The 26,794-nt window shown below is 38.3% G+C and overlaps 1 protein-coding gene across 3 annotated transcripts in view; it reads left to right on the forward strand.

Annotated features, from left to right (window-relative positions):
• Positions 1-25,576, forward strand: part of FASLG (Fas ligand) — a 41,298-nt gene extending 15,722 nt beyond the window's left edge. The window contains exons 1-6 of one of the 3 annotated variants that reach the window (XM_074308369.1): positions 715-1,015; positions 7,094-7,201; positions 14,661-14,734; positions 15,287-15,332; positions 22,759-22,812; positions 24,345-25,576. In XM_074308369.1, the coding sequence (XP_074164470.1) occupies positions 7,108-7,201; positions 14,661-14,734; positions 15,287-15,332; positions 22,759-22,812; positions 24,345-24,739 (663 nt within the window). In that variant the 5' untranslated portion in view covers positions 715-1,015; positions 7,094-7,107 and the 3' untranslated portion in view covers positions 24,740-25,576. Of the gene's footprint in view, positions 1-714; positions 1,016-7,093; positions 7,202-14,178; positions 14,735-15,286; positions 15,333-22,758; positions 22,813-24,344 lie in introns of those variants that run through there. The other 2 variants (XM_074308370.1, XM_074308368.1) reach the window with 2 other exon arrangements.
• The last annotated feature ends 1,218 nt before the right edge of the window (positions 25,577-26,794 follow it).

Consider the following 26,794-nt stretch of genomic DNA (forward strand, 5'->3'; position numbering starts at 1 on the left):
CTTCAAAATCTGCAGGAATCATTGGATTCTCTGAGACATGATAAGACTATTGTAGGACTTCTAAACCCTCAGGAATCACTGGATTCTCTGAGATATGATAAGACTGTTGTAGGACTCAAAAACCCTCAGGAATAATTGGATTTTCTGAGAAATGATAAGAGTATTGCAGGACTTCAAAATCTGCTGGAATCATTGGATTCTCTAACACATAAAAAAACAAAACAAAACAAAACAAAAACCTGTTGTAGGACTTCAAAAACTTCCAGGGATCATTGGATTCCCTGACACTTGAAGCAATGGACAATAGATTGGTTTTGGACTATCTCTTGGCTGCTGAAGAAGGCATATGTGTGATTGTTATTTACATACCCTCCTTCTAGGACTTCTGGAAATCTTTTACAACACCGTGTTGATTCATATTGTTTATGTACTTGCAGGTACAATTCATGTTTGTTACACCGCATTGAGCCTGCACTGGTTGTGAAGCAGTCATCACTAATAGACGTGTGTTATTGCTATGTGCTTGTGTAATACCTCCCATGCTGATGGGTTTGTGCATACCTGTTTCTAATGAGACCCTTCAGCCCAGAAACCCACTAGCAATCCCCACTTCCCTTTGGTGCTTTTCATCTTCTTTCCTGAGAAGTCAGGGATGGTGTGACCACCTGTGTTTTAAAACAAAAGAAAGCGGGAGATGTGAAGGGCTGAAACTCTTGAGTCAATGCACTGGGGTTGGACAATTGAGCACTTGAGGCTAATTAGTGATTGGACAATACTCTATAAGAATATGCTTGGAAAATGGCCCTTCCCACTATCCTGTGCTGGCCCAATCGTTTGGTGTATACAGAGAATTGTGGGAGGGAATAGGAGGTGCAGAAGGACTAGCCAGGGTCACTTTGGCAAGAGTCGAAGAGGTGAGATCGCAGAGATCCTACATGTCCACTCTCTCTTCACTTCTATTGCTAAAGACCAAGAATAAAGACTTTTGCTTATCCTGACTCAGGCTGATTCTAAGGTACTCAGGGTCCTAACACGGTTACCACAAGGTTCTCTGTTCTTAAGGAAAGTTTTTGTACTGTAAGTACCTTAGGGTATATTTCATATCCTAAATATTGAAAAGGGGCATTTGTTTGATTTTTTTCTGGAGCTATGTGTAATTTATAGTTCCTTAGTGTTTCCATCTTCTTTTATAGAAATGCTTCTAACATTTATTCCTCAGGTGCACATCCCAATATATCATGCATGTAATGTAATAACATTACTTTTGTAAATGTTTATCTTACTGGAGTAAGAGCAGCACACAGTAGGGCTTTTTTTTTCATTCCCTGTGGCAAAACTATCTATTCATATCTTTTATAAGGCTTAGTTAAGTTAACGCTGGGCACTGAAAAAGCAAATCTTTTCATATCCTCCTTATCTAGAGGGATAGAATAGAAACAATCCTTTTGGGTAAACCAAAGAGGCCATTCTCTAGGCAATTGAGTAGGAGATGGAAGTGCAGGTTGAAGAGTTCCCATAGTTTCCATCTGTTCATTTACCTTTCTTAAATCAGTCCATATCTTCCATTTTCCAGATTTCTTTCTTACAACAAATACTGGAGAATTAGAAAAGGTTGTAAGTATCCTTGGGCAAGTTGCTCCTATACTATATCTAATAAGGCCTGAATTTTATCACTACCTAAGGGCCACTGTTCTATCCACACTGGTGTATCAGTTTTCCATTGGATAGGAACAGGGGAAAGTGTTTGCAGGCCTTCAGCAGCAGCCCTGCCTAAAAAAAAATGAAGTACTCATTTTTAATCCTAATTGTTGTTAAATATCTCTTCCCTATAGATTGATGGGATTTTTTCAACTATAAAAGGAGTAAAAACTCCTGTTTCCCCTTCAAATATCCATCTCAAAGGGGTAGCACTAACTTCAGCTGCTACTGAATCTCCTGCGCCAGCCATGTAGGTGTCTGTCCATCTTTGTCCAGTGACTGGGTCAGTTGGCACCTCTAATGATTGTACGATCTGCACCCGTGTCTACCAGTCCTTCTAGTGGTATACCATTTATATAGATAGTAAGCATAAGTCGGTCAGCTGTCATGGCTGCTGTTCAGTATATTCCTGGATTTTGTTGCTTGGAGTCAGAATCTGGGTGACTATTACCAGATTGCTTATTAGGAGTCTGTAAAAGTAAACCTGATGCTACTACTTCTCCTGGTTGATAAGTCACACATTGTCTACCTGTATTAGTGACTGATATTATCTACACATTCCCCAGTTTCCCATATCAGTGTATGGATGGACACTGCTTTGTAAGCACACTCAGGAGGTGAAATGGTCAAACCTACTGTGCCTGGAGGCAAGGGATCCATAGGCTGGAGAGTAACAGATTTCACCTCTCTAGGGGGTATCTCACTTATACCAGCTGCATACAACTCTATTCTCCCCAATTGTAATCCCTTTCTCCCATCATGTTGCTTCCTGGCTGATTGGTCATGTCTGGGTATTGAACTTCTAGGCACTCCCTGGGTGTAGCATCGGCTGCCATGATGCGCCAAGTATTTTTTGCCTTGGGCCCTGGGGCCAGATCCCTCATCCCATTTCCCTGAATCAGTCTACATTCTGATGCCCAATGGAAGCCTCTGTTGCATTTTGGACATGAGGTATTGGGTCTTGTTCTCCCATCTTGTTTTCTCACTCTGTCTCTATGCCAACAGTGAGTTTTCAGATGCCCTACTTTACCACATTGAAAGCATTGACAAGTCTCTCTAGAAGTCTCTTGCCAAAAAGGACCCTGTCTTCCTATGTTGGGATCTTGGGAAGTCTGCATCATAGCCTGATTATAAAAGGTACTTGTGCCTACTGTGGCACAGCGATTATGATCTCCTCTAAAGGAGCATCCTTGTGTAGTCCTAGTATAATCCTTCTACAAACCTCATTAGCATTTTCTTTAGCAAGTTGTCTTACCATAATTTCTGTTACTGCATTTTCACCATTAGTTCGTATGACAGCTGTCTGCAAACATCCCACAAAATCAGCAAAGGGTTCATTTGTTCCTTGTGCAATTTTTGTGAAGGCTTCTCCCTTGTCATGTTTATTGGGGAGAAAAGCCCATGCTTTGATAGCAGCAGCAGCAATTTGCTCATATGCTGCTATGGGGTAATTAATCTGTACTGAAACTTCTGCATAAGAACCTATACCTGTTAGTTGATCATAGGTGATTGGAAGATTAACTCCACTTTGACTATTTCATTGGGCTTGTATCCTACAGAACTCACTATATTCAGAAAACCACAACAAGTTTTGTCCAAGTTCTAAGCATGTCCTTGCTATAGATTTCCAGTCCCTAGGGGTTAAGACTTCATAAGCCAAATTCTGTAATAACATCTTGACATAAGCTGATGTAGCCCCATAAAGAGTGCAAGCCTTTTTTAGGTCTTTGAGGATTTCTAGATCAAAAGGAGTGTATCTTTAACTTTCATGACCTGAAGAGTTAAACTGTTGAATCACGGGATACATATTGATTTTCAAATCACCTAAATCCTGCCCTTCTTCTGTGGCTTTAAGTAGTGCCTTTTGCAATCTAGTCATAGGAGGGAGTGATTGCTGGGGGGGGAGGTGCTAGTGATATCACTGCCCCTCCCACTAATTCCTCCTCCCTCCATCCCAGAAGGTGAAGTTGATGGGGTCGTGTCAAGAACCAGTTCAGGTTTAGGCGGGATTGAAGCTGTCTGGTCAGAGGGAGAATCACCACGCCCTTCACCTTAGTGCATTGACTCAAAAGTTTCAGCCAATAGTTTGAATGGCTATCCCTAACAGAGCAGGTCTCAAGTAATACCTGGAACGGATGTTTGCTGTTTATGGACTTATTCGGAAATATACTCATGACAGGGTAGAAAATGGATGAGGTAAAGATGAATGTGCAAAAGTGTGTGACCATTTGTGTGTAGCTGATGTGGAGCAAAGGATTTAGTCATGAGAATTGAGTAGATGGAATACAACTATAAAATCAGAGTATTTGAGAAAACTCTGTCTACTGAAGTCTAGTAGTTTGGAGGCAGGAATTGTGGAAAGACTATGAAGCTGGCACTGACAACGAAGAAGGAAGGTGAAAGTTGTTGGTTCTGATAGCTAATGGCCACCAGGATCTTGATTGGGTGATAAATTTGGGTAGCATGAACTTTCAAACAAGAAAGTAATGGTGGTTAAGAGAATTCTGGAAGTGGAAAGATACTGAGTTTGTGAAAGATACAGTCAATACTGACTGCCTTTGCCTCTGGTCTCAGATGAACAGCCCTTCTCCTTATCAAGGATTAGCTACTCTATTTGTGCTCATCAGCTCCCAGCTTCTCCATCAGATTACCTCCACTCCCATCCCTGAACTCTTTTCAGTTGCTTACCATCTACTGGTTTCTTTCCTTCTCCTCTCAAGTGTAATGTGCTCTCCTGGCAGTTACAATTATTAGTCTGTCCTAGACCCACCAGAGTACCTTTGACCACTGTCCTTTGCAGTGTGAACTCTACCCGGCTCGCCTCCTCTGAGGCCTTCTAAGGTCTCTGGCCACGATCTCTTGAATCTATAGCTTAATAACCGGTAGTGCACTCAAGAACAACCCCGTGTAATCTTAAAAGCCTTTATTATACCTACTCACATAATGCCCTAACTGATGCCCTGACTTGTTGGTTCCCAAGTGAACACCTGGTCAGAAGACCCATGTGTTCACTACCAAAACCCTTACCTCTTTTGGCTATCCATCTTGGCTTGGCCACCCAGGCTAGGAAGCCGAGGTGAAGCACGCCAGGTTAAAGAGGGTGATTGCTGCCTGCAGTGGGCTTACATAGGGCCTGTGAGGTCACACACACAGCCAATCAGCGAGAGAGTCACCCATTACGAAGCTATCTCAATATGGCCAGGATCCCGCCCAAGGGCAGTCCTAATATCCACAGAAATTACTTCCGGGCCTCAATCTCCCGATGTGCTGTGGCACCCATTTAAAGGCCCCTTACACTCAAGTAAGACAAGTCTTCCGCCTCCTTAAAAAACTCACATTCCAACCCTTCTTATTATCTATCATGTTATATCTCTGCTACTTTGCAGCTATGCAAATTCCTTGAGAGCTCTTTATATAACTGGTGCCTCTCTTTTTACTCTTTTCAATCACCTTTTGCAATCTGGCTCAATATCAATTGACATGACCCTCCACAAAGTTATCAACAAAATATCCTTGATTTCTATGCAACATTTGACACTGTTGCTCACCTCCTTCTAAATACCCTCTCTTCTCTAGGTTTTCCTGCTACCTCTTTCTCCTGAATTTTTTCCTGACTCCATTCTCAGTTTCTTTTTTTGGATCTTCCTCTGGGTCATACCCACCAATTTCCCCCAAGGGTCTCTCCTTTTCTATTTTCCTTCTATGCTGTCTTGCTTGATGACCTCATTAGCTCTCATGGATTCAGTGATCATCTCTATGTGGTTATCATCTCTGTGATTCCAAGATCGCTATATCCTGCCATGATCTCTATGTTGATACCTCTTGAATTGTATCTTGGACATCTCAAATTGGAGGATGACTTGTGGGCAAGCACCTTTTCTGTCAAGATGTTCAAAAACCAAATGAATTTTCTCTCCTCCACATACCAAACCTTCCCCATTTTGAACTTCTGTTCTCAAGAGTGTTATTGTACATGACTTCTCAACAATGAGATGATTCAGAGCAGTTCCAATGATCTTGTGAAGAACGTCTGTAGCCAGAGAGAGAGAGGAGTGTGGGAATTGAGTGTGGTTCTTTTTGTTATTGTTTCCTTGCATCTTATTTTCTTTCTCATTTTTCCCCTGTTTGATCTGATTTTTCTTGAGCAGCAAGATAATATAAATATGCATTGATAAGATGATATAAAAGTATGTTTATATTGGAAAAAAATAAATTCTGTCACTCTTTTAAAATAAAAAAAATTAAAATACCTACTCCCAGTTACTCAGGCTTTCAACCTCAGTACTATCCTTGACTGTTCACTCCACATATCTATTCTATTGCCAAATCTTGTCATTTCTACCCACATCACCTCTCTTCTGGACTGTGACAATTTTCAACTGGTCTCCATCTCTTCCCCAGTCCAATCCTGCCTCTTAGCTGCCAAAGTGATTTTCTTAAAACATAGATCTAATTATAAGACACACACATACACACACTCTCACACTTCTGGTCACTTCTGCTTTAGTAGTTCCCAATGACCTCCAAGATCAAATATAAAACACTCTTTGGCCTTTTCAAATTACCTTTATCCACTCTATGTGTCTTGTTTATACCTAGTTATTTACTATATATATATATATATATATATATATATATATATATATATATATATATATATATATATATATATAAATTATCCCTAGTACTTAGCAAAGGACTGCATCATTAAGACTAGAGATAGGAATCAGAAGCACAGACCTGATCATCCTCTAGCAGTGGCCATCCTTGAGAAGACTAACCTGCAGAAAATGTGCTGGCCAACATGACTAGAGGGATTCTCCTCCCCAAAAAGTTCTCAAAACCAAGGAAATCTTCAGTGAAATCCAGCCTCAATCCTTATCCCTTTGCTGACTGGCAATAATCTTGTAGAGTAAATGACTCAACTAATATTGGAGGCAAATATATAACCCCAAATCTGATTTTGATTCAAGTATGGCATTCTGTTCATTACCCTATATAACTTCTCACATGAAACTCTGTCACCTACTCAGAAAACACAAACACACACAAACTGGGTGAGCTATAAAAGAAATGAGAAGCAGACTACTCTGTAAGGTGGAGCACTAGGTAACCGGTAAACAGGATGTATCTATACAATATATAAGCATCAGCTACCCAAAGCTGCTCATGCCAGACAATGCTTATCATTGCTCTGTGATGGTCTAGGGCCTTCTGCCAATTTTGTTTCTCATCCTAGAGAGGCCCCTTAAAGAGTCTGTGCACTCAACTGGGGGCTAGGTAATTTTCTTAGGGCTTATTGGGATTGAAAAACCAATGGGTATTATGAGATATGGTCCCATGGAACAAAATGACAGCTTAATTTCTGTTTTTTTTTTTTTTTTTTTTTTTTCAGGGCGACTTGTACACATGTTCCACTGCACCCTGGAACAGTTCAGACCACAAAGGGCTATGATCACATCAGCAAACCATTCTCTCATCTTTGGAAATCCTGAGTTTCAAGGTGTGTCAGAGGGACTCAACTTGTAGCCAACCTAGAAAGAAAAGCCAATGGATGGAATGCACAGATAGTAGAAGAATTTGAAGATCAGCTCTTCTGTCTATTAATGGTGGGGAGAGGCTGGAAGGAGGGAATACATCAATATTTTGTAAGTGAAGAGAACTAACTGTGTCTGCCACCATTTCCTTTTTTTGATGAGCAGAGAGCTACAGCTGGGTTTGTTAGAAAGCACAGAAGATTCCAGATGGCTAGATGGTAATAAAATGTCAGTAACAAAAGCCCGGCCACAAAGCAGTTTCAAATTTTCTTTTGAATTTTAAGGTAATATTCAATATTCAGTAGCTTCAAAGCACTTCTTTAGCACCTTGAAAAAGTTCTGTATGGCCTAAAGTATAGATGTCAAAAAAGCAACCTATGGGAATAGAGCTGAACCAGATTAAAATCTAATTGGGAAATATTTAACAAAACTAACAAAAATACAATAAGATAAAGACAGCATTGCAGTTTAAAAGTCAATATGAAGCTTGCAAAGATCCTTATGTTTGCTTTAGTACCCCTCCTTCCTTCCTTCCACTCCAACCCTCTACCCTCCACAACATCCCGTTTCTACTTGAATTTGACACCAGTGACCTAAATGTATCAGGAGATCCTGTCTATCTATAGCCTCATGATCTGTGAAAGATTTGACGAATAAAGAAATGAAAGCCAACTAAAAGACCTTAAGAGAACTTAAAAACTTCTAGACTTTAATTCCTTGCATGGTCATTTTAAATGAGTTTAATTGATGCTTGTTCTTTACATAAATATAATACTAACTTTTCTTTTCTTCCCCCTCCTCACTATCCTTTATAACAAAGCAAAATAGTAACTCTACCTAGAACAGTTATCATCAGTAGTCATTTCCTGGGTGACTCAGCATTGAGATCAGGAAGGTGTATTTCATCATTAGGCTATGGAATCGATATTGGGCCTGGTATTTAATTTGAATTCAACTAATTTTTGATGTTTTCATTTGCATTTAAAATATTATATAATTTTGCTGGATCTACCTCTTCCACCCTTTATAAATTTATGTCTTTTCATGTTTTCCTCAAAACCAACATTTCTTAATGTGCCATGATATGTTTAGTCATTACCCGCTTAAGCGCCACCCACTTTGTTTCCATGTTTTTGCTATTCATGGTCTTAGGCTAAGGATGGTGCATCCATATTACTCATCTGGAAAAAGGGCTATATTCTCTTCCATGCTAAGCTGCTTCCTGAATAGATCTCTCACAGACTGTCAGTTTGTTCTAGCAAACTAAGACACTTCAGAAGTTTTTTTTTTTTTTTTCTGATGTAGTCCTGCCTCCTAGAACATCTGCCCATAGCTCAAGCAGCTGTGGTCAAGCTCCCCTGCTCACAGCTCTGACTGGAATGATTCCTTCTCTCTGTCTTGATCCTCTGTTGTCCAGTGGAGGAAGGAGTCCAATGGAGAAGGAAATCAGCCAACTATTCATTGAATTGAGTGCAATGCTGAAAGAGAATCCCCATCTCTCCTCGGCTTGTCAGGGGGAAATAGGAAAGAAAAAGTGTTAGGATTACTAGGTGAGAACTCAGGTTGCGTGGGATAATGCAAGGGCTTCTGGGAAGAACCACTTCAACCAATGAGCTTGCTCCTTCTAGGATTCCTAAGGTGTAAACTCACTTTACAGGTCTGAGCCAGAGAACTGTCAAGTCAACCTGAGTTCTCACCTTGTAATTGTCCAGACAACCTGAATTCTCACCTTGTCACTGTCCAGACAACCTGAGTTCTCACCTAGTAAAAAATCCTAACAAAAAAGAAGCCAACCAAAAGGAAAAATATTGGAATTGGAGATTAACATGAAAATAGGAAAATATAGGCTCTGTATTATTATAGCAGAAGAGACTGAAAAAGAGCTCCATTGGGTAGAAAGAGGCATCTTCAAGGGGGTGTCTTGAAATTCAAAGTTATTTCCTGAAGAACTGAGAAACATGGTGGGAATTGATAGTGGGGAAAGGTGGTCAGGAGGGTTTTCATGTTCTCATATCACAACTCAGTGGAATGTTAGTAGGTGGAGACAGACTTTAACTATGGGACTGCTATTTAATATTTTGGTAGGGCCTTTTTTCCTTTTAGGAAGCTATGGGCTTTGACCTGCTACTTTTCTTCTTCCCTCCCTCACTGAAGCCTTTTATCCACATAGCATGTTTGAGGGTAAATTTGAATGTCCACTCATGCCTGCAACAAATATTAAGGGTCTTCTACTGTGTATAATTGTTTTACACATAAAATTTTTATTTCCTCATCTCAGGTTTTAAATACTCATGTCATAGGCAATAAATAGGATGTTATGTTTAATACACTATGCAAGCTTTTTTTTTTTTTTTCTAGTTTCCTACTAAAGAGACACTAGATGATAGATACATTTAATAGAGCTTATGAGTCATCTTCTAGTATAGTCTACAGTTGAGGAGTCCTGTCTTCTGAATTTGTAATTAGATAAAATTTGATTACTTGAGTCCAGTTCAATGAAAATATGTAGTACAAATTATAATGATTTGACCTTTCAAGGGGGATTCATTATTTCCATGAAGTAGGCTGGATATGTAATATTGTTGAGAACTGGACATTGATTTATGGGCATTGTAGAAGAAATTTCTCCCGGAACAACTCCAAGTCCTTGTTAGTCAATTTACAAATCCTTATTAAGTACCTAATATGTGTTTTTACTGTACTTAGTGCTGAAGATACGTATACATGCACACACACACACAAAGACTAAAGAAAACAGTTCTTATATAAGAAACTTACAGTCTAAATGGAGGAAGACTATGCAAATAAACATGTACAAACAAGGGGAGACTATGCAAATAAACATGTACAAACAAGGGGAGACTATGCAAATAACTCTGTTATATATAGGATCAATTGGAAGTAATCAACAAAAGGAAGCATTATAATTAAAGGGGATTGGGAGAGGCTCCAAGTTAGAGGGAGCTTTTAGCAGGAACTTGAAGGAACTCGGGGAAGTCGGGAGACAAAAATGAGGACAGGGGATATTTCAGGCATGGGGGACAGATTGTGACAATTCCTGGTGTTGGGAGATGGAGTAGGAATAAGATCAATGTTACAGGATTGCGGGGTACTTGGTAGGTTGAGATTATGAAGGGTTTTGAATACCACAGTATTTTAATATTTGATTACAGAGGTGATGGGGAGCCACTGAATTTATTTATTTATGGAAAGGTGACATTGTCAGACTCAGACTTGAAGAAGATCACTTTGTTGGCTGAGTGGAAGATAGACTGGAGTGGAGAGAAATTTGTATGGGTGGGGAGCAAACACCAGGCTTTTGCAGTAGTCCAGGTATGAGGGGATGAGGGTCTGTACCAGGGTAGTGGCAGTGGAGACAAGGAGAGCACCAAGGTAATGAGCCTGAGTGACATGGAGGATATTAGTACCCTTGACTGTAAGGTGGGGAGAGGGGAGAATTTAGGGAATAATGAGTTCAGTTTGGGAGTTGTGTTTATGATGTTTATGAGACATCTGATTTGAATTGTTTGGGAATGCCAGTCAGCACTAGGTTAAAGCTGGGTTTAAGTTGACTTGAAAATTATCAGCAGAGAGCTGGTTGATTAAATCCATGGGAACCATTGAGATCACCAAATGAAAGTGTTGAGGGAGAAGAGAAAGAGCCCAAGATAGAAGCTTGTGGGACACCCATGATTAGAGAACATGGCCTGGATAAAGACCCAGCAATTTTCTAAGATTAATTACCCAGAAACAAAACAGGGCATAAAAATGATCTCTGAACTTGAAGTAGAATTATATCTTGATTGAGCTCTAGGTCTATGTCCCAGTCTATGAGAAATCCATGGATTTTTTAGAAGGACATGTTAACTTAATATTTCCCCCATTAGATTGTGAGCTTCTTTAGAATGAGAACTGTCTTTTTTACCTTTTTTAAAAAATCCCCATTGTTCAGCACACTGCCTGACACACTTCACAAATGTTTATTGACTGACTGACAGACTCTGAGGGGGAGATAGGTTGGAATTAGACATTTCAGAGCTCAGAAGGTACTGCTCTGAGCACAGTGACTCCTGTGCTTATGACTCTTAGCTCTAGCTACCAGGACACTCTCTGTTAGAGGAAACCTCTCCTGTTTGAGTGTCTGACCACTTCCTCAATATCCTCATTCTGACTGCTCTTGATTTTATGCTCAAAGCTAAAATGGAATTCACCCAAGCTTGCTTGGTACCATTTGTACATGTGTTTGGCAACATTCTTTCATAACAGGTCACATTTCCAGAATGTCTTCTTTCTCTTCTTCCTTGGAGCTCTCAGGCTTCTTTCTTCCAGTTGGCAGGCCCATTTTAGCAGGCTCTGCTACTGACTTTGAATACCTGCAGGGAAAGAATGAGTTGAAGTTTTTTTCAGGTTAGACCAGGAAAAACAAAAGTTTAGCAACCCCATGTACTTGATTTCTTACAGATCATGGTGCCAGCAGCTTTGGAGAGTGGAATAGAAACAGAAATGTAAGGAGGCAACAATGATCCCACATCCCAGAAGTGGGGATACTTTTGTTGACCTCAGGGCCTTCTGGGTAGAGATGATTGTGTAGAACTGGATGAACAAAGGTGAGTGGACAGGAGGAATGAAGAAGGAGATAGTGATAGGGATGAAGTAGAATCAGGTAAGCCCTAGGAAAACCAACTCTGGTGCTATTTTTAATGTTCAGATCTAAATTGAAATTTTATCAGATAAGGAAGCAACCTCAAAGATAAATACTTTCACTGACCGAGCTAATGAATCTGCTGAGTTCTGAGTGAATGCCTGCTTAATATTACCCCTAATACTGTTCATTCCAAGATTACATTATGATTTGTTCTTTCCCCATCCTTTGCAGTGATCAGCTACAAAAACTCCTAAATTACTTAGCTCATAAACTTTTTTTTTTTTTTTTTTAATTTTTAATTTTATTTTATAATTATAACATTTTTTGACAGTACATATGCATGGGTAATTTTTTACAACATTATCCCTTGCACTTACTTCTATTCAGATTTTTTCCCTTCCTCCCCCAACCCCCTCCCCCAGATGGCAAGCAGTCTTATATATGTTAAATATATTACAGTATAATTTAGATACAATATATGTGTGTAGAACCGAATTTTTTTGTTGCACAGGAAGAATTGGATTCAGAAGGTATCATAAACTTCTTGAGGGCAGGGATTGTCTCAATTTTGTGTTTATATCCTAGCCTTTGAGTCAACCTTCTTAACTCCTGTCCATTCTCCCTCATCATTCCATTTCTACTGCTGTCCCAAAAGGATAGTTTGTACTGGTGTGATTCTGAGACACTTGGTTATGTATTCATTGAAATCTTCCTGGAAGCAAAGTTTTATTTGCTCTCTTAACCTTCCAGGACCAAATCACAATAGGTTTGGTTTGGGCCAAGCCTATTGCATCCAATTTAGAGTATATATAAACCTTTGGATCAACTCTAAAATAGGTCTTATCTTAATGTCTTGCAAATAACTGGGGGATTGTCTTGATTGGACGTTCTAAAGCTGCTGCAGAATGTCACACAATAGCCCATTTAGTTCTGAACCTGACTCCCAGTCTTGGCCCAGAATAAGAACTAACTTCCTTCATGATTCAGCTGCTCCTCTCACCAATCAATTCTCCTACCACCCATTGCCTTCATTCCTACTCATATGCTACTGATTGGAATAATTAAACTTGGAATAAATTATGAAACCATGCTGGGTTTGGTCCACTGTAAATTTGTTACATAATCTTGACTAGGTCCCCACTGCAGCAAGGCAATCAATCCCCTTAATCCCTAATTGACTATTTCACCCACTACAATAGTTTTTTCAAACTTTATCATCCTTTCTCAAAACTCCCACGGTTGTCCTTCCCCCTTACTCTTTCAACCGAAAGCCTTGCCTCATGCATTTCACTGAAAAAGTCAAGATCATTTACAGAGAGCTTCCTGATTTCCCCTCATCATTATCTTACCCACTCAGATGCTTTCTCCCACTAGGTCCTTCACCTCTATTTATCCTGACGAGGTGGTCCTTCTTGCCACAGCAAACCTCTCTGCATATACAAGTGTTCCCATTCCATACCGCCTTCTCCAGCAGGATGTCCCCTCTAACTCCTCAGCTCTCACTTTTCTGCAAACTCCCTGTCTACTGCCTGCTTCCCCACTCCATGTTTCTTCTACTTAAAAACCTCTCACCCAAGCTGTCCATCACTGATATTTCATCTCATAACTCTCCTCCATTTTGCAACTAAACTCCTTAAGGAAGCTGTTTCTAACTGATGCCTCCACTTTTTTCCCTTTTATTCTCTTTTTAACTTTGCAATCTAACCAATCTGACCAAAACTTGATTCCAAAATTTCTAATGATCTCTTACTTGCCAAAACTAATAGACTTTTCTCAATCCTGATCCTCCTTACAGTTTTTGACACCATCAATCATGTTCTTTTCCTTTATAATTTCTTCTCTCTGGGCTTTTAAAACCCAGAAAAGAAAAGTTAACACTTGTTCAAATAAAGTTTAAAGATGACATTTCTAGAGAATGAAAGTAACGTGTGTGGTTCTCATTACTAGCATCCATGTAGGCATGTAAAATTAGGCACATGGCAAAATGACCAGGTTTTCACTATAATGTAGAAGGCAGATCTGGAGGAGGGGAATAGGAGAGTCTTCACTATCAAGGGAAGTGCAAGGTTAAAATTGGAATATCCAGAGGTGGTCTATCAGTGGATAATCCTGGTACCCAGGGGGGGTTACCAGATGCTTGTTGACTTGAATTTACTCTAGTAGTGTCTAAGGTCTAGGGCTAGTTTTCTCTCATCCAGGCAGGGATAAAAGCCTGAGACTTTTGAAAGTTTACGTCAGAAGATTGTGGGTGGAAACAACTCAGAGGTTTGCTCTAAGCTTCCTGAGGCTTCCTCAGATAGTAGATGGCTCTCAGAGAATCTGCACATGCTGAGAACAAGAGGAAGGCTTCCCTGGGCTTCTGCGGCTGTATAAAGATAGACCTGAGTTTCTTTTGTACAGCCTCCGCAGGAATCCCTGCCCTGCTAAACACTTATTTCAACTGAAGGAGTATTGGTTCTTCAAAAAGGAAGAGAAGAGTGCCTTCTGCACCAGAAGAACCAGCCCCCCTGGGACTTACTACTTGTCTGCCATGCAGCAGAACCTGAATTATCTCTACCCTCAAATCTACTGGGTGGACAGCAGGGCTAGCCCTCCCTGTGTTCCTCCAGTAACAATTCCTCGCTGTCCATCCCCTGGTCTGAGGAGGCCGCCTCCGCCTCCACCACCACCACCACCAACACCACTGCCCCATTCTCCCCCTTTTCTACCCTACTCATCTCTAAAGAAGAGGACCAACAACACAAGTCTCTATCTTCTTCTGGTCTTTTTTATGGTTCTAGTGGCCCTGGCTGGACTGGGAATGGGAATGTTTCAACTTTTCCACCTGCAGGAGGAGATAGCTAAACTCAGAGAGGTAAGCCTGAGCTAATTCTTACTTGATTGCTACCTATGGGAGATAATTGATAGTTGCTCCATGAAGTACTTTATAATCCTTTTTCTGGTTGCTGTGAAGTGGATAGTACTAATCACCCCATTCTACAGATAGAGAGATAGAGGCATGGAAGGGGCAAAGTGAGGCTTGAGGGTTGGAGGTTCTACACTAGACAGAATGATTTCTGAGGTTCTAGTTCTGAACTTATCTATTCTTTGATCAGAAAGTGAATTGGGGGCCAAATTGGAATCAGAGATTCCAACCAAAAAAGCACTTATCACTTATCAGTGTAGAAAAATAGAAACAAGTCCCATGAATGTGAAATTAGGAGCTTTTGATTTTAAAAGATCAAGGACATTTCCAATAGTAAAACTGAGACACAAAGAATGTTAACCTTTTTTGAATCTATGGTAGTTAAGAAGAGGATCTGAGGTTTGTTTAGATCTTTGACTAGGACTTTAAAGGCTTGACAGTAAGACCCCCTTTATTTGCTAGACTAAATGCATCTTACATTTATATATTTTCTTTTGCCAGTCTACCAACAATGGGCAGGTAGTTTCATCTCCTGAGCAACAAATAGGTGAGTCGTATTTATACATGTATATGAGGCACCCTATGTAAATCTGGGCAAGCAATCAAATTTATGAAAGAACTCCTCTTTACATTCCTTCCCTTTCTGTTCTCTGTGAGGTGATTACTGATTACATACTGTAGTCTACTTCTAACTCTTTTGCTGGTCATTGTGGTTATTTTAATTCTCATATTACTAGATTACATATTTGTAGTCTTGAATATCTTTGCAAACGAAGGGTATAAATAAAATAAGTCAAATAAGACAAAAGTATCAAATTCAGAATGACTTTGGGGTGCATACACACATATATAATCTCAATCTTAATTCCCTTTTGAGTTAATTCTATTAATAGCTATAAGTCAACTAGATTTTTGAAGAGATAGGTAGACTCCCTCCTATTTCCAAGGATGACTAAGATTTGGCTGTGTGTGCGTTTGGAGGCAATTGTACTTTCTCTTATAATCATTGTTAGAGATTAGTTGATAGTTACTAAATCTTTACTGAATCCATGGCTAGATACTTTGGTCAATCTGTATGTAGATTTTCAAACCTCCATGCCTTGACATCATGGGCTTTCATAGAATTCTTCCAAATAATACTTTTGTGACCATTTGATTCTTTCACTATCTTGTGGATATCAGTGTACTTCTTGAGAAATTTAGCTATTGTTTTTCACTATTACTCTATGATTGGGTTACCTCCATTTCCAGGTATAAAGATGTTTACTACTACTTTTATGCCGTGCCTTACACCCACACATTCTGTAATATGCTACTAACTAGTGGGTGACACAGCATGTTATCAGTGGTCAAATTAAATTGGATTTTTAGATATTCAGATCTTAATAATTGCAAATGTGTAGTGGTAGGCTTATGTATTAATAAAACAGGAATGGGGTTATGTGGGGGAGTTGGGAAAAGAGTTGGAAGTACAATAATTCAATTTAACTCAACAAACATCTCTGAAGAAAGTACTAGGGCAGACTAAAACATCTGCGCAGCATAGTGTCATGGACAGTTGACATGGTACTGCAGAAAGAACTTTGAGTTTTTAAAAAGGAGAGAATTTCAATTCAAATCCTATTTGTACTATTTACTACTTATGTGATCTTGTGCAAGTTACTTCATTACTATGAGCCTCAAAATTGCAGTTGAACTAAATGTTCTTCAAGGTCATTTCCAACTCAAAATCTATGATTTTATGATCTCTTCTCTCAAAGAGATTGCATTGTAAGTGAAAAGATAAGATAAGGTAGACACGTGAAGAATAGAGAGGTGTGAAACAAGGATTTTATATTGCATTGAATCCAGTTCTTTAGTTATAAAATGCTTTGTGAAATTTGAACTTTGTTTCCTTAACCTACACTGTTAATTACTAACATCTTATTTGGATGCCACATTTGATATAGAAACGATCCTTTAATTCTTTAAACCAATGGAGCACATTCAATTGCAATTCTATAAAAGTAGAAAGGATTCATATATGGACTCTATAATGGATTGTATGTCTCTCATCTGAAGACCAAACTCATTAGGAATATAAAAGTTTACAACCAGAGTTTTGGCTCATGGGTGATAACATTGTTTCTGGCCACAGAAGCTTATAAAGAAAGTTCTACAAAGGCATAGAAGGCTTATGTGGAATCTGGATTGAAAGGGGGGGGGGGGAAGAGGGGGCATCCAACACTGATGGATCTATGAATCTTGTGAAGCATTTCTTTTTCTTTTCCTAGGTGAGCAAGTAGTTATCAGAGCAAGAGTGCTTCTATTAGGAAATAGAAAAATGAGTTAATTCTGAAACTCAGAATAAGTAAGTAATAAGCTAGAATTAAGCTTTCCTTGGATCTTGGGTATCAGAAACAGTGGGCCATTTATTTGTCCATTGGATTACCTTATTTTTTTTTTTCTATTTTTTCTGTTTTTTTTTATTGAAGTGTTTTATTTTCAAAACATATGCAAGGATGATTTTTCAATATTAATCATTGCAAAACCTTGCAAAAAATAATATTAATCATTCATCTCTCCCCTTCCCCCCCAAACCCTCCCCTAGATGGCAAGTAATCATGGTAAAATATAAGTAACTCCACTATAGGCATATGTATTTATAAAACTATATTGATGCACAATTAAAATCAGATTAAAAAGGAAAAAAATGAGAAAGAAAATAATATTCAAGCAAAAAGCAGCAAAAGAAGTGAAAATGCTATCTTGTGATCCATATTTAGTTCCCACAGTTCTCTCTCTGGGTATAGATGGCTCCATTGGATTACCTTCTTACACAAAATGGAAATCACACAATGAAGTGCCATATATGGTGGTGAAGAGTAGCCTCATACTGTCTCCAAGTGGAGCTGAATCAGAGAAATAAATATGTGCTCCAGCTATTCAGATAATGAGCTTGGAGGAGGAGCCTTAATCATTTCTGTGTCATGGAGCTCTTTAGCAAGCTGGTGAGTCCTACTGACCCCTTTTCAGAATAATATATGTAGTTATTTCAGGAATGTTCCACTCTTCCTGATTTCACTTAGGGTTTTCTTGGCAAAGATACTAGAGTAATTTTCTATCTCCTTCTCCAGATCATTTTACAGATGAGGAAACTGAGGCAAATAATTTTTTTTACATTCATAAAATCCATAGTTTTCAAAGAAAACTGATTATGTTGAGAGTTATATTTATGTACATTATAAACATGTACATGTATTTATGTGTATGTGCTGTACATACACATGCATGTGTGTATTATGAAGGCCTCTAATCTAGATTTAGGAATTTTAGTGATCTTTTCTGAGCAGCTCCTAATTATTGGTGGTACAGCTTATATTGTAGGTCCATTGGTTGATTGGTGATTGATTTTTGTCCATGAAGGAGGAAATAAAAATGATACAGTCAGACTGGGAACCAAACCAAACTTTGAGAGGGCTTAAGAAAAAGGGTATCAGTTTAATCAAATAAGATAACATTTTTAGGATGCTTCATATCATATATAGCAAAAAATAAATGAGTTTCTAATACTAAAGACAATACTTCATTACTGATTTTTTAACTTTCACAATGTGTGATTTAGTCAGTCCAGCTACCTCTCCTATCACCAAAAAATAAACCTCTCAGCTACTTAATATATCGTCTTTGAAATTTGCAGTAGCTTGATGATCAACAATTAAAGACTTGGTTCTTAGTGGCTCACTGATCGAAAGCAATCCCAATAGACTTTGGACAGAAAATGCCATCTGCATCCAGAAAAAAAAAAAAAAAAAACAAAAAAACAATGGGGATTGAATGTGAATCAACAGATGCTATGTTCACTTCTTTTTTCTGGATTTTTTTTTTTTTTTTAACTCTCCCATGGTTTTTCCCTTCTGCCCTGATTTTTCTCTCTCAACATGATTTAAAAAGCAATGTTTATTTAAAAAAAATTAACAGAGAGAGAATTGCAGTAGCTGAAAGATGTCATCCCCTGGCCAATTTGTGATGAGTCTTATCTGGTTCCCTGATGAGACATGCAGATTATCACCAGGTCTGTACTTGAAGTTGTGTAAACAAGATAAAACGTAGGGGAAATTATTTTTCAGGTCCAATCTTGGGAGAAGCAAGACCACCTCCACACTGCAATATTGCTAATAACAATTTTAAGAAGGCAACTAAGTAATATAGTGGATAGAGTACTGGATTAGGATTCAGGAAGACCTGACCTGAGTTCAAATCCAGCCTTATGCATTTAATTACTCTATGACACTAAAGAAGTCATTTGGACTCTGTTTCCTTATCTGTAAAAAGGGTGTGATAATAATAATAACTACTTCCCAAGAGGATCAAATGAGATTATTTGTAAGCTTCTATATAAGTGACAAGGTATTATTTGGATCTAGCTATGAATATTATTAAGATGTTTGATAATTTGAAATGATCAGTTCTACTTCTCAGTCCTTATCACCTGCTTAGTATAAATTTCCAGTATGTAAGGTGGTCAGACATCTCATAGACAAGTCACCAATAGGCTTGGTTTTTTTTTATGCCCAATACAAGTAAACCAGAGTATAGGATCCTAATAAACTGAAAAACACTTCAAATTCGTAAATCACCATGACTCATTTATGCTGGTGATATAATCATGTATATAACTGGACTGTCAAGGACTTAAGAAGTTTCTATGGTTTGATTCTTTCTTCTTCAGGAGGACCCGAGTTCAAATCTGATCTCAGACACTTAGCACTTCCTAGCTGTGTGACCCTGGGCAAGTCACTTAACCCCAGCCTCAGGGAAAAAAAATTAATGAAAAAAAATTATGAAGATTGGATGATCTCTAGGTCTCTTCCAATTCTACCTGCTATATTCTATCTGTATCATGGGCAAGACTGTTCCTTGGCAGAGCTCCATTTAACTTGAGCACTTTGCTGCAGAGGTGTTGTTGAGCAGACTTGACAAATTCCATCACTTGTCAAGTTAAAAGAAAATGTCATCGCTACTAATGTGATTTTTAGAAAGTTTAGTTAAGATCTACTCCCTATCTTAAAAGAGCAATAATAATACTAGTAATTAATATTAATAAAAGTATTAATAAAATTCTTTTTCAAGCATATAAAGTAATTTACAAATATCTCAATAGGTTCACAACAACCTAGGGAAACTTGTACTTATGATTATCTCTCTTTTATGGGTGAGGAAACTGAGGCAGACAGGAGCTAAGTGACTTACCTTGAGTCACACAGCTAGGAAATATTTGAGGCAGGATTTGAATGTATGCCTTCCTGATTCCAGCCCAACGATCTATTGTACTATAAGTTATAGTCAAGTAGAATGATCAAACATAAGCAGAGAAAACAATCATATACAATACATCATGGCAAATGCATCTAAGAAATCTAAAATTAAGTATTATGGACTATGTAAAGGGTAAGACTGGGACAGGGCATGGAGTTCAATGTAAATAGGGAGAAGTTAGAGAAAGCTTCATGGAGAAAGTAGCATTTGAATTGAGTTTAGGAATTTAACAGATCAAGGGAAAATATGGATGTTCCATAAGTTGGGAGCAGCACGGGTAGCATAGGGTGTGTTTGAGGAATGGAGAGTGGTCCAGTTTGCTGCAGCATCAAGAACTTAAAGAAGAATGATATGGGATAAGAAAAGGTGACTCTGGGTTGTGGAGGGCTTTCATTACAACAAGCAGATAAGATTCTAAAGGTAATAGAGAGCTACAGAAGATCCTTGAGCTTAATAGTAACACATTTAGAAGTATGGTTAAGGAAGATTAGTCTCAGGGCTAAGAAGGGTAGATTGGAGGGACATAAGAATGCATATAGGAAGACCAATTATTGAGCTATTGAGATTATGTACTTGGTGTTATTGAGGGCCTATATGAAGATAAGAAGGTACTCATTTAAGAGATATAGCTATATCATTCCCAACAATCTCAGTAGCTCCCTATTGCCACCTCGGTAAAATTGAAACCACTTTGTCTCCTGTCTTAAGCCCTCTACAATCTAGTGCCATCTCCTCAGGAAATCTTCCATGATCCCCAGTGGTAGTACCAACTTTTCCCTCTCAGATTTTATATATTTTTTTAATCATATAAATTTCTCTTGTAATACTGTGTAATATAGTCACATGGATTTGTGTCTTCTCTGCCTGCTCTAGACTTTGAGCTAGATAATGGTAAGAGCATGGTCTCCTCCTCAAGATCTAGCACAGAGTTCTTTCTTCACACTGTAGGCACAGATTGCTGAATACATGAAGCCTGTGCCTTAGGATTAGAGGTTTAAAGGCCAATTAGTCCAATTCCTTCAATTAGAGATGAGGAAACAAGACAAGCTGGAAGGTTAATTGATTTGTCCAATATTAGACAGAATGTCATCATCACAGACAGGCTTTAAACCAACCCTTCTATATTCTAACAACTGTTTTGTTTAATACTCTGTAGTTTGCAAAGCAATGTCCTCAGTGTCCTATGAGAACAAGAATTAGAATCCACTTTTATAGATGAGGAAATTAAGGCTCAGAGAAGTTATATAATGTGTTGTCAAAGGTGAGCTTCCATTAGAGGTCTCCTGACTCTCAGGAAGGCTTCTTTCCTTTCATTCAAGAAATGTGCACATTGGTCCCTGTTCTCAAGGAACTCATAAGCCCATTGTGAGATATAAGATATACATATGCTAAATATAAAATAGCTCCCTGAGGCATTTTATAAGCAACACCAGTTGCCACATTGACCATGACTATGCTTGGAGCAGGGGCAAATGGCTCTCTGAGTATTTGTTAATGCTTTTCTCTTTACTGCCTTTCGGTTGTTCTTGATCATGAATGGGAACTGAGGGTCTGGGAAAAGTGATAACATCTTTTTTTGTGTATAAGGCCATTAGGATTAAGCGACTTGTCCAATGTCGCATAGCTAGAAAGCGTTAAGTGTCTGAGGCCTGATCTCCGGTAGAATTTAAACTCAGGTCCTCCTAATTCTAAGATTGGTGCTCTATCCATTGCACCATCTTTTGTTCCCAAAATAGTAACCTCTTAAAAATCTAGTCATTTCACTGTTCCACTTAGCTGCCCCTAATTGGGCAATTCTTATACCATGTTTGATTCTCATTGTACCACCACAACTGATCTGAGCTGATTTCATGGTCATACTCTTTTCATCTTCTCCTCTACCTCCTCTTCTTCCTCCTTCATTCCCACCAGTCAAAAACAATCAAAGAAAACCAACTGATGTAGGAATCTATCTGTCAGCAAATACCATATTGAGCATCTATAGTCACCACCACTGAAGAGGAGGGAAAGTTCCCTGAGCCAATTAATTATCTGTGATAATTCGATCATGTCATTTACATACTATAATATGTGTAATTGTAGAAGGAATTGTGAGACTTTTTTTGATAGTTAAAAATATAGCACAGAAGGAATAGGGCTTGATGACTGATAGATATACAAAACAAATGCAGAAAATCGGGATACCCTAATAGAGAGAAATGATCTGGAGCACATATTGTATTACAATAAAATTCATCTGAGTGCTAAACCAGAGAAGGTCTTGGAAACTAACCATAATCCAAGGTAGCCTCCATTCATGCTTTTATTGTGCATATATTTTAGCTAGCTAAAAATCTTTACTTAGTCATTGTAGTGATTTTTAAACTTTTTCAATGTTATATACTCTAGCATTTCAATATATCTTCTATCACCAACATGATCTCAGTCAACTCCCTCCAACTGTCACATCTTTTCCTTCCTAATTTGTAAAATTTTTCTATATTATTTGATATATTAATACTTAGATATCTGTGGTTGAAATACCATGCCATGAAGAGTCACATGATCTCATGATATCTGCCTCTTGTATGTTCTAAATGGTTTCTTTTCATGTGGTGATTCCCTGCTTATATTTGTACCAATGAAGTAATTTGCATGGTATTCTTAAGAACTTTTTTTTTTTTTAAATAATGCAGGTCACCCCAACACATTGGAAATGAAGGCATTAAAGAAAGCAGCCCATCTAACAGGTTTGTAACAAGGGCACAGGATGGACAGAGGAGAAACCATTGACTGAAAAGAGGGGCTTCTCAGGCAAACTAGTTAGAGGAAAAAGAACTCCACCCCAAATTTCTTAGCTTCTATAGCCTTCCTGAATTACCCACAGAATTGGTTGTACATACCTTTGAAAACTCTGGTTTTTATTATAAAACCACAGAGATGGTTTTATTTTCCAACTATAGTTATTTGGAAGCCATGATTAGTCATTTCTTCTATAGAATGAGAAAGAATCTTAAAATATCTAGTCTTAAATGGGTTGTATTTGTAAAGGGGTGGGGCCTAATCAATGACCTCATCTAGCAAGTCTCCAGTACCTGGCAAAAGAAATAGGGTAAATGCAAACAAGGGGGAAGGCAGACATGGGGTAGAGGATGTTCCTTGTACCACTAAGTAATGTCATCATTAACTGGATATAAATAATTTGATATCAATATAGAGTTCCTAGAGCAAATTAACCACAACCATAATAGATAAGGATTTTTCACAAAGTAGTATGCTATCTGCCTTTAAAAATGTTCGTATCAGAATTGTACATTTTAATCCATATTGGATTGCTTACTGTCTTGGGAATGGGGGATAGGGAGAGAGGGAAAAAATTGGAACACAAGGTTTTATATAAAGATGAATGATGAAAACTATTTTTGCATTTATTTGGAAACATAAGGCATTACTAAGAATTTTTTTAAATTAAAAATAAATTTAAAAAGTCTTCATATGACGTCTGGATGACCATGTGTCAGAGACCGCATGCCTTATAGAGATAGCAAAGTCCATTTGGAGTCACAGAACAAGGGTTCAAATCTTTCCTCCACTATTTGTTCTCTGTAGAATCTTAGGAAAGTAGCATAGTCTCTGGTGTTTTGTTCCTTCAGTCTCAGATCTTATATTGCTGTTGAGATCTCTGAATCAGATGGGAGCTTAACCTCTATGAGTTTAAGGGCCTTAACCAGCTTCAGTAGTCTGTAAATTAGGGATCTGGACATCTCTTAGTACATGACCCCTTTGGGGCCATTTTATTTTTGAGTCTTGGCATCCTGATCCCTGAATCAAATCAAGTTACAGACACTATAATGCATCATTATGATAGCCTGTTGAAGTTAGCAAAGGAGTATTAGTATTAGCAGAGACAATGATACGATGAATCAGTATATATAGTCTAAGTCACAAAGGGAGTTATCAGTGGGTTCAGGAATTGAATTCATTGTTGTACTTTATGTAGTATCAATAGCTCATAAACTCCTAGCACTAGAGGAGACCTTGAAAACCATCCTGTTTAGAATGCTCCTTTCACAGATAAAGGGACTGAGCCTTAGGTAATTTGCCAAGAGTCTCAAATCCGGGTCTCCTAATTCTAAGTCTCATATTCTTTCTACTACACCAAGATATATTCCTATTTCTAAGTGATTCTGGAGATGACTTTTTGCTAGAGCAAGTTGGGATATGGAAGCAATGTGCTCAGATGTGTAAATGTCCCTCATCTAAAGCTCCTCTCTGATTCTAGGCAAACCTAAATCACAAGGCATCCCCCTTGAATGGGAGGACACCTATGGAATTACCCTTGTTTCTGGAGTCAAATATAAGAACCGCAGTCTGGTGATCAATGATACTGGCCTTTACTTTGTCTACTCCAAGGTGTACTTCAGGGGCCAGAAGTGTGACAATCAGCCCCTGAAACATATACTTTATAAAAGGAATCCCACCTACCCCCAAGACTTGGTACTGATGGAAGAAATGAAGATAAACTACTGTACTTCCAAGCAGATGTGGGCCCAAAGCAGCTACCTGGGGGCTGTGTTCAATCTCACCAGGGCCGACAGCTTGTATGTCAATGTCTCTGCATTTTCACTGGTCAATTTTGAGGAAACCAAGACCTTTTTTGGCTTATATAAACTCTAGGGAAAGAAAAGAGGATAGGGTCTGCTTTATTATGGTGTCCAGTCCATTATAGAACTGAAGATATTGCCTTAATAAGGAGCTCAGGAGCCAGTCCAGAGCCAAAGGGAAGACCACAAGAATCGTGGACCATGAGAATCATTGAGTTTCATCCAAGGTCCATGAACCAGTGGAGGCCATTAAGTATGGGTGAGGGTATAGAAGCAAATGGCTACCAAGAATATTCTGAAAAGTCTTGGCTTGTCTTTTGGCTTTTTATCATGTAAAGAGCACCTTTAAAACTTATCTTTCATGGATATGTTTGCTACCTCAGAGGAAACTGGTCCTCATCTGAATATTCCTGAATGTGAATGGCAAGGGATGAGTGGGGTTGTGTGTATGTGCACACGTATGTGTAAGTACACATACACGTATGTGAAAGGCTCCCTACCATATTGAAGCATCTACATTTTCAGATACATTTCCAGGAGTATAGGTTTTTTGTTTGTTTGTATTGACAAGGAGGACAAGAATTTTCTTGCATGGGAAACCATCTTTTATTCCACATAGAAAGGATATCAGTGCAATTGTTGCTGTGTTTACAGGTGTGTGTGCTGATTCAAGCACTATGAAAGATAAATGGATTTTCTCTAAATAGAGGGCCATATGAGGACTCTGAGTTCTGATAAAGTATCAGAAAAGTTTGGGAAACATTAAGTGATGAATCTTGAAATTTCTGAAGGAGCTAATTTTATTAGTAAAGCGTTTACAACAGCATAATGTTTTGTGATTTTCAGAAAGTTTTAATGAATGTAAGCTATTTGTTCTGTTTCCATAATATTTATATATGATATGTACATGTTTTTCTATTAAGAGATACTTTTAATAAAAAATCTATTTTCAGTATAATTATGGCCATGAAATATTATTTTGAAATGAATAAAAAGTAGGATTTTACTCATCAGAAAAAGCTCTTTTAATCTGTCAACAATACATAGCTCCCTATTACTTAGGGTAATATTCTTTAAGATTGAGTCTCATTATTTCCAGACTGGGAGTGAAGGGACTATTCACAGATTGATCGCATCTTCACAAGAGTTTCTGCCTGCTCAGTTTCTCACCTAGGTCAATGGCAACTTGGTGGTCCCTTACCCCCAGGGACTGACCAACTTGGTACCAGACTTGGTGCAGATACCAGATTAGCTTAGCCCACCGGAGCTTAGAACTTTTTAATTCAAGAGATCCTAGATATCCGAGATTACAGCTTGTGGGGTTATGTTTCATCTGGATTTTGATGGAGCTTTGTCAGTGTTGGAGTCCAATGAAACTCTTCACCATTTTATGATTTTCAGTTTTTAAAAATCCATATTTCTCTTGCTGAGACATTCTGTGAAGAAGTCAACAAAATAACAAATCTTCCTTTCCTAATTGTGTTTCAAAAACATATCTTACTTTGTAACCAGTGAACATATTCAGGTATGTTTGTTGCTTCATACATTTGTAATGTTAAATAGGAAGAATTTAATTTCCCAATTAATGGATCAGAAAGATCTTCAGATATGGGTGATTCCCCTTCCTATTGTATCATCTGCAAGTGGAACAATTTTAAACTACTTTGCATGTAGTTCCTTAACCATCATTTTGACCACATAAGTAGCTGTGGGTAGCACCTATTGAATGATGTTTTTTGCCTTACCAATTCTGTATAGTAGTTTTATACAAGGTGGAATCAATAGATCTTGACAACAGATTAAATATAGGGGGATAAAAAGATAAGAGTAATAGGGAAGGTAGGAGGCTGAAAGGGTTTATTTAAGGGTAAAGATAAGGAATTCTACTGCACATCCAGTTTATAACATCCAAAAAAGAATGGGAGAGACAAGATAAGAAGTCCGTAGAAAAGTTAGGGAAGATTAGGTAAATCTGAGAATCATCTGCATAAGGATGGTAATTAAATCCAACAGAGATGATGGTTGTTGTTCTTGGTTCTTGAAGAGGAGCAAAATGACATCACTGTATTAGAGTGGAGTTATGATGTGTCTGAATGTGGCTGATCAGACCAATATGAGCTTAGAATGT

The sequence above is a fragment of the Sminthopsis crassicaudata genome, chromosome 4 (assembly GCF_048593235.1).
Source record: "Sminthopsis crassicaudata isolate SCR6 chromosome 4, ASM4859323v1, whole genome shotgun sequence".
Lineage (NCBI taxonomy): Eukaryota > Metazoa > Chordata > Mammalia > Dasyuromorphia > Dasyuridae > Sminthopsis > Sminthopsis crassicaudata.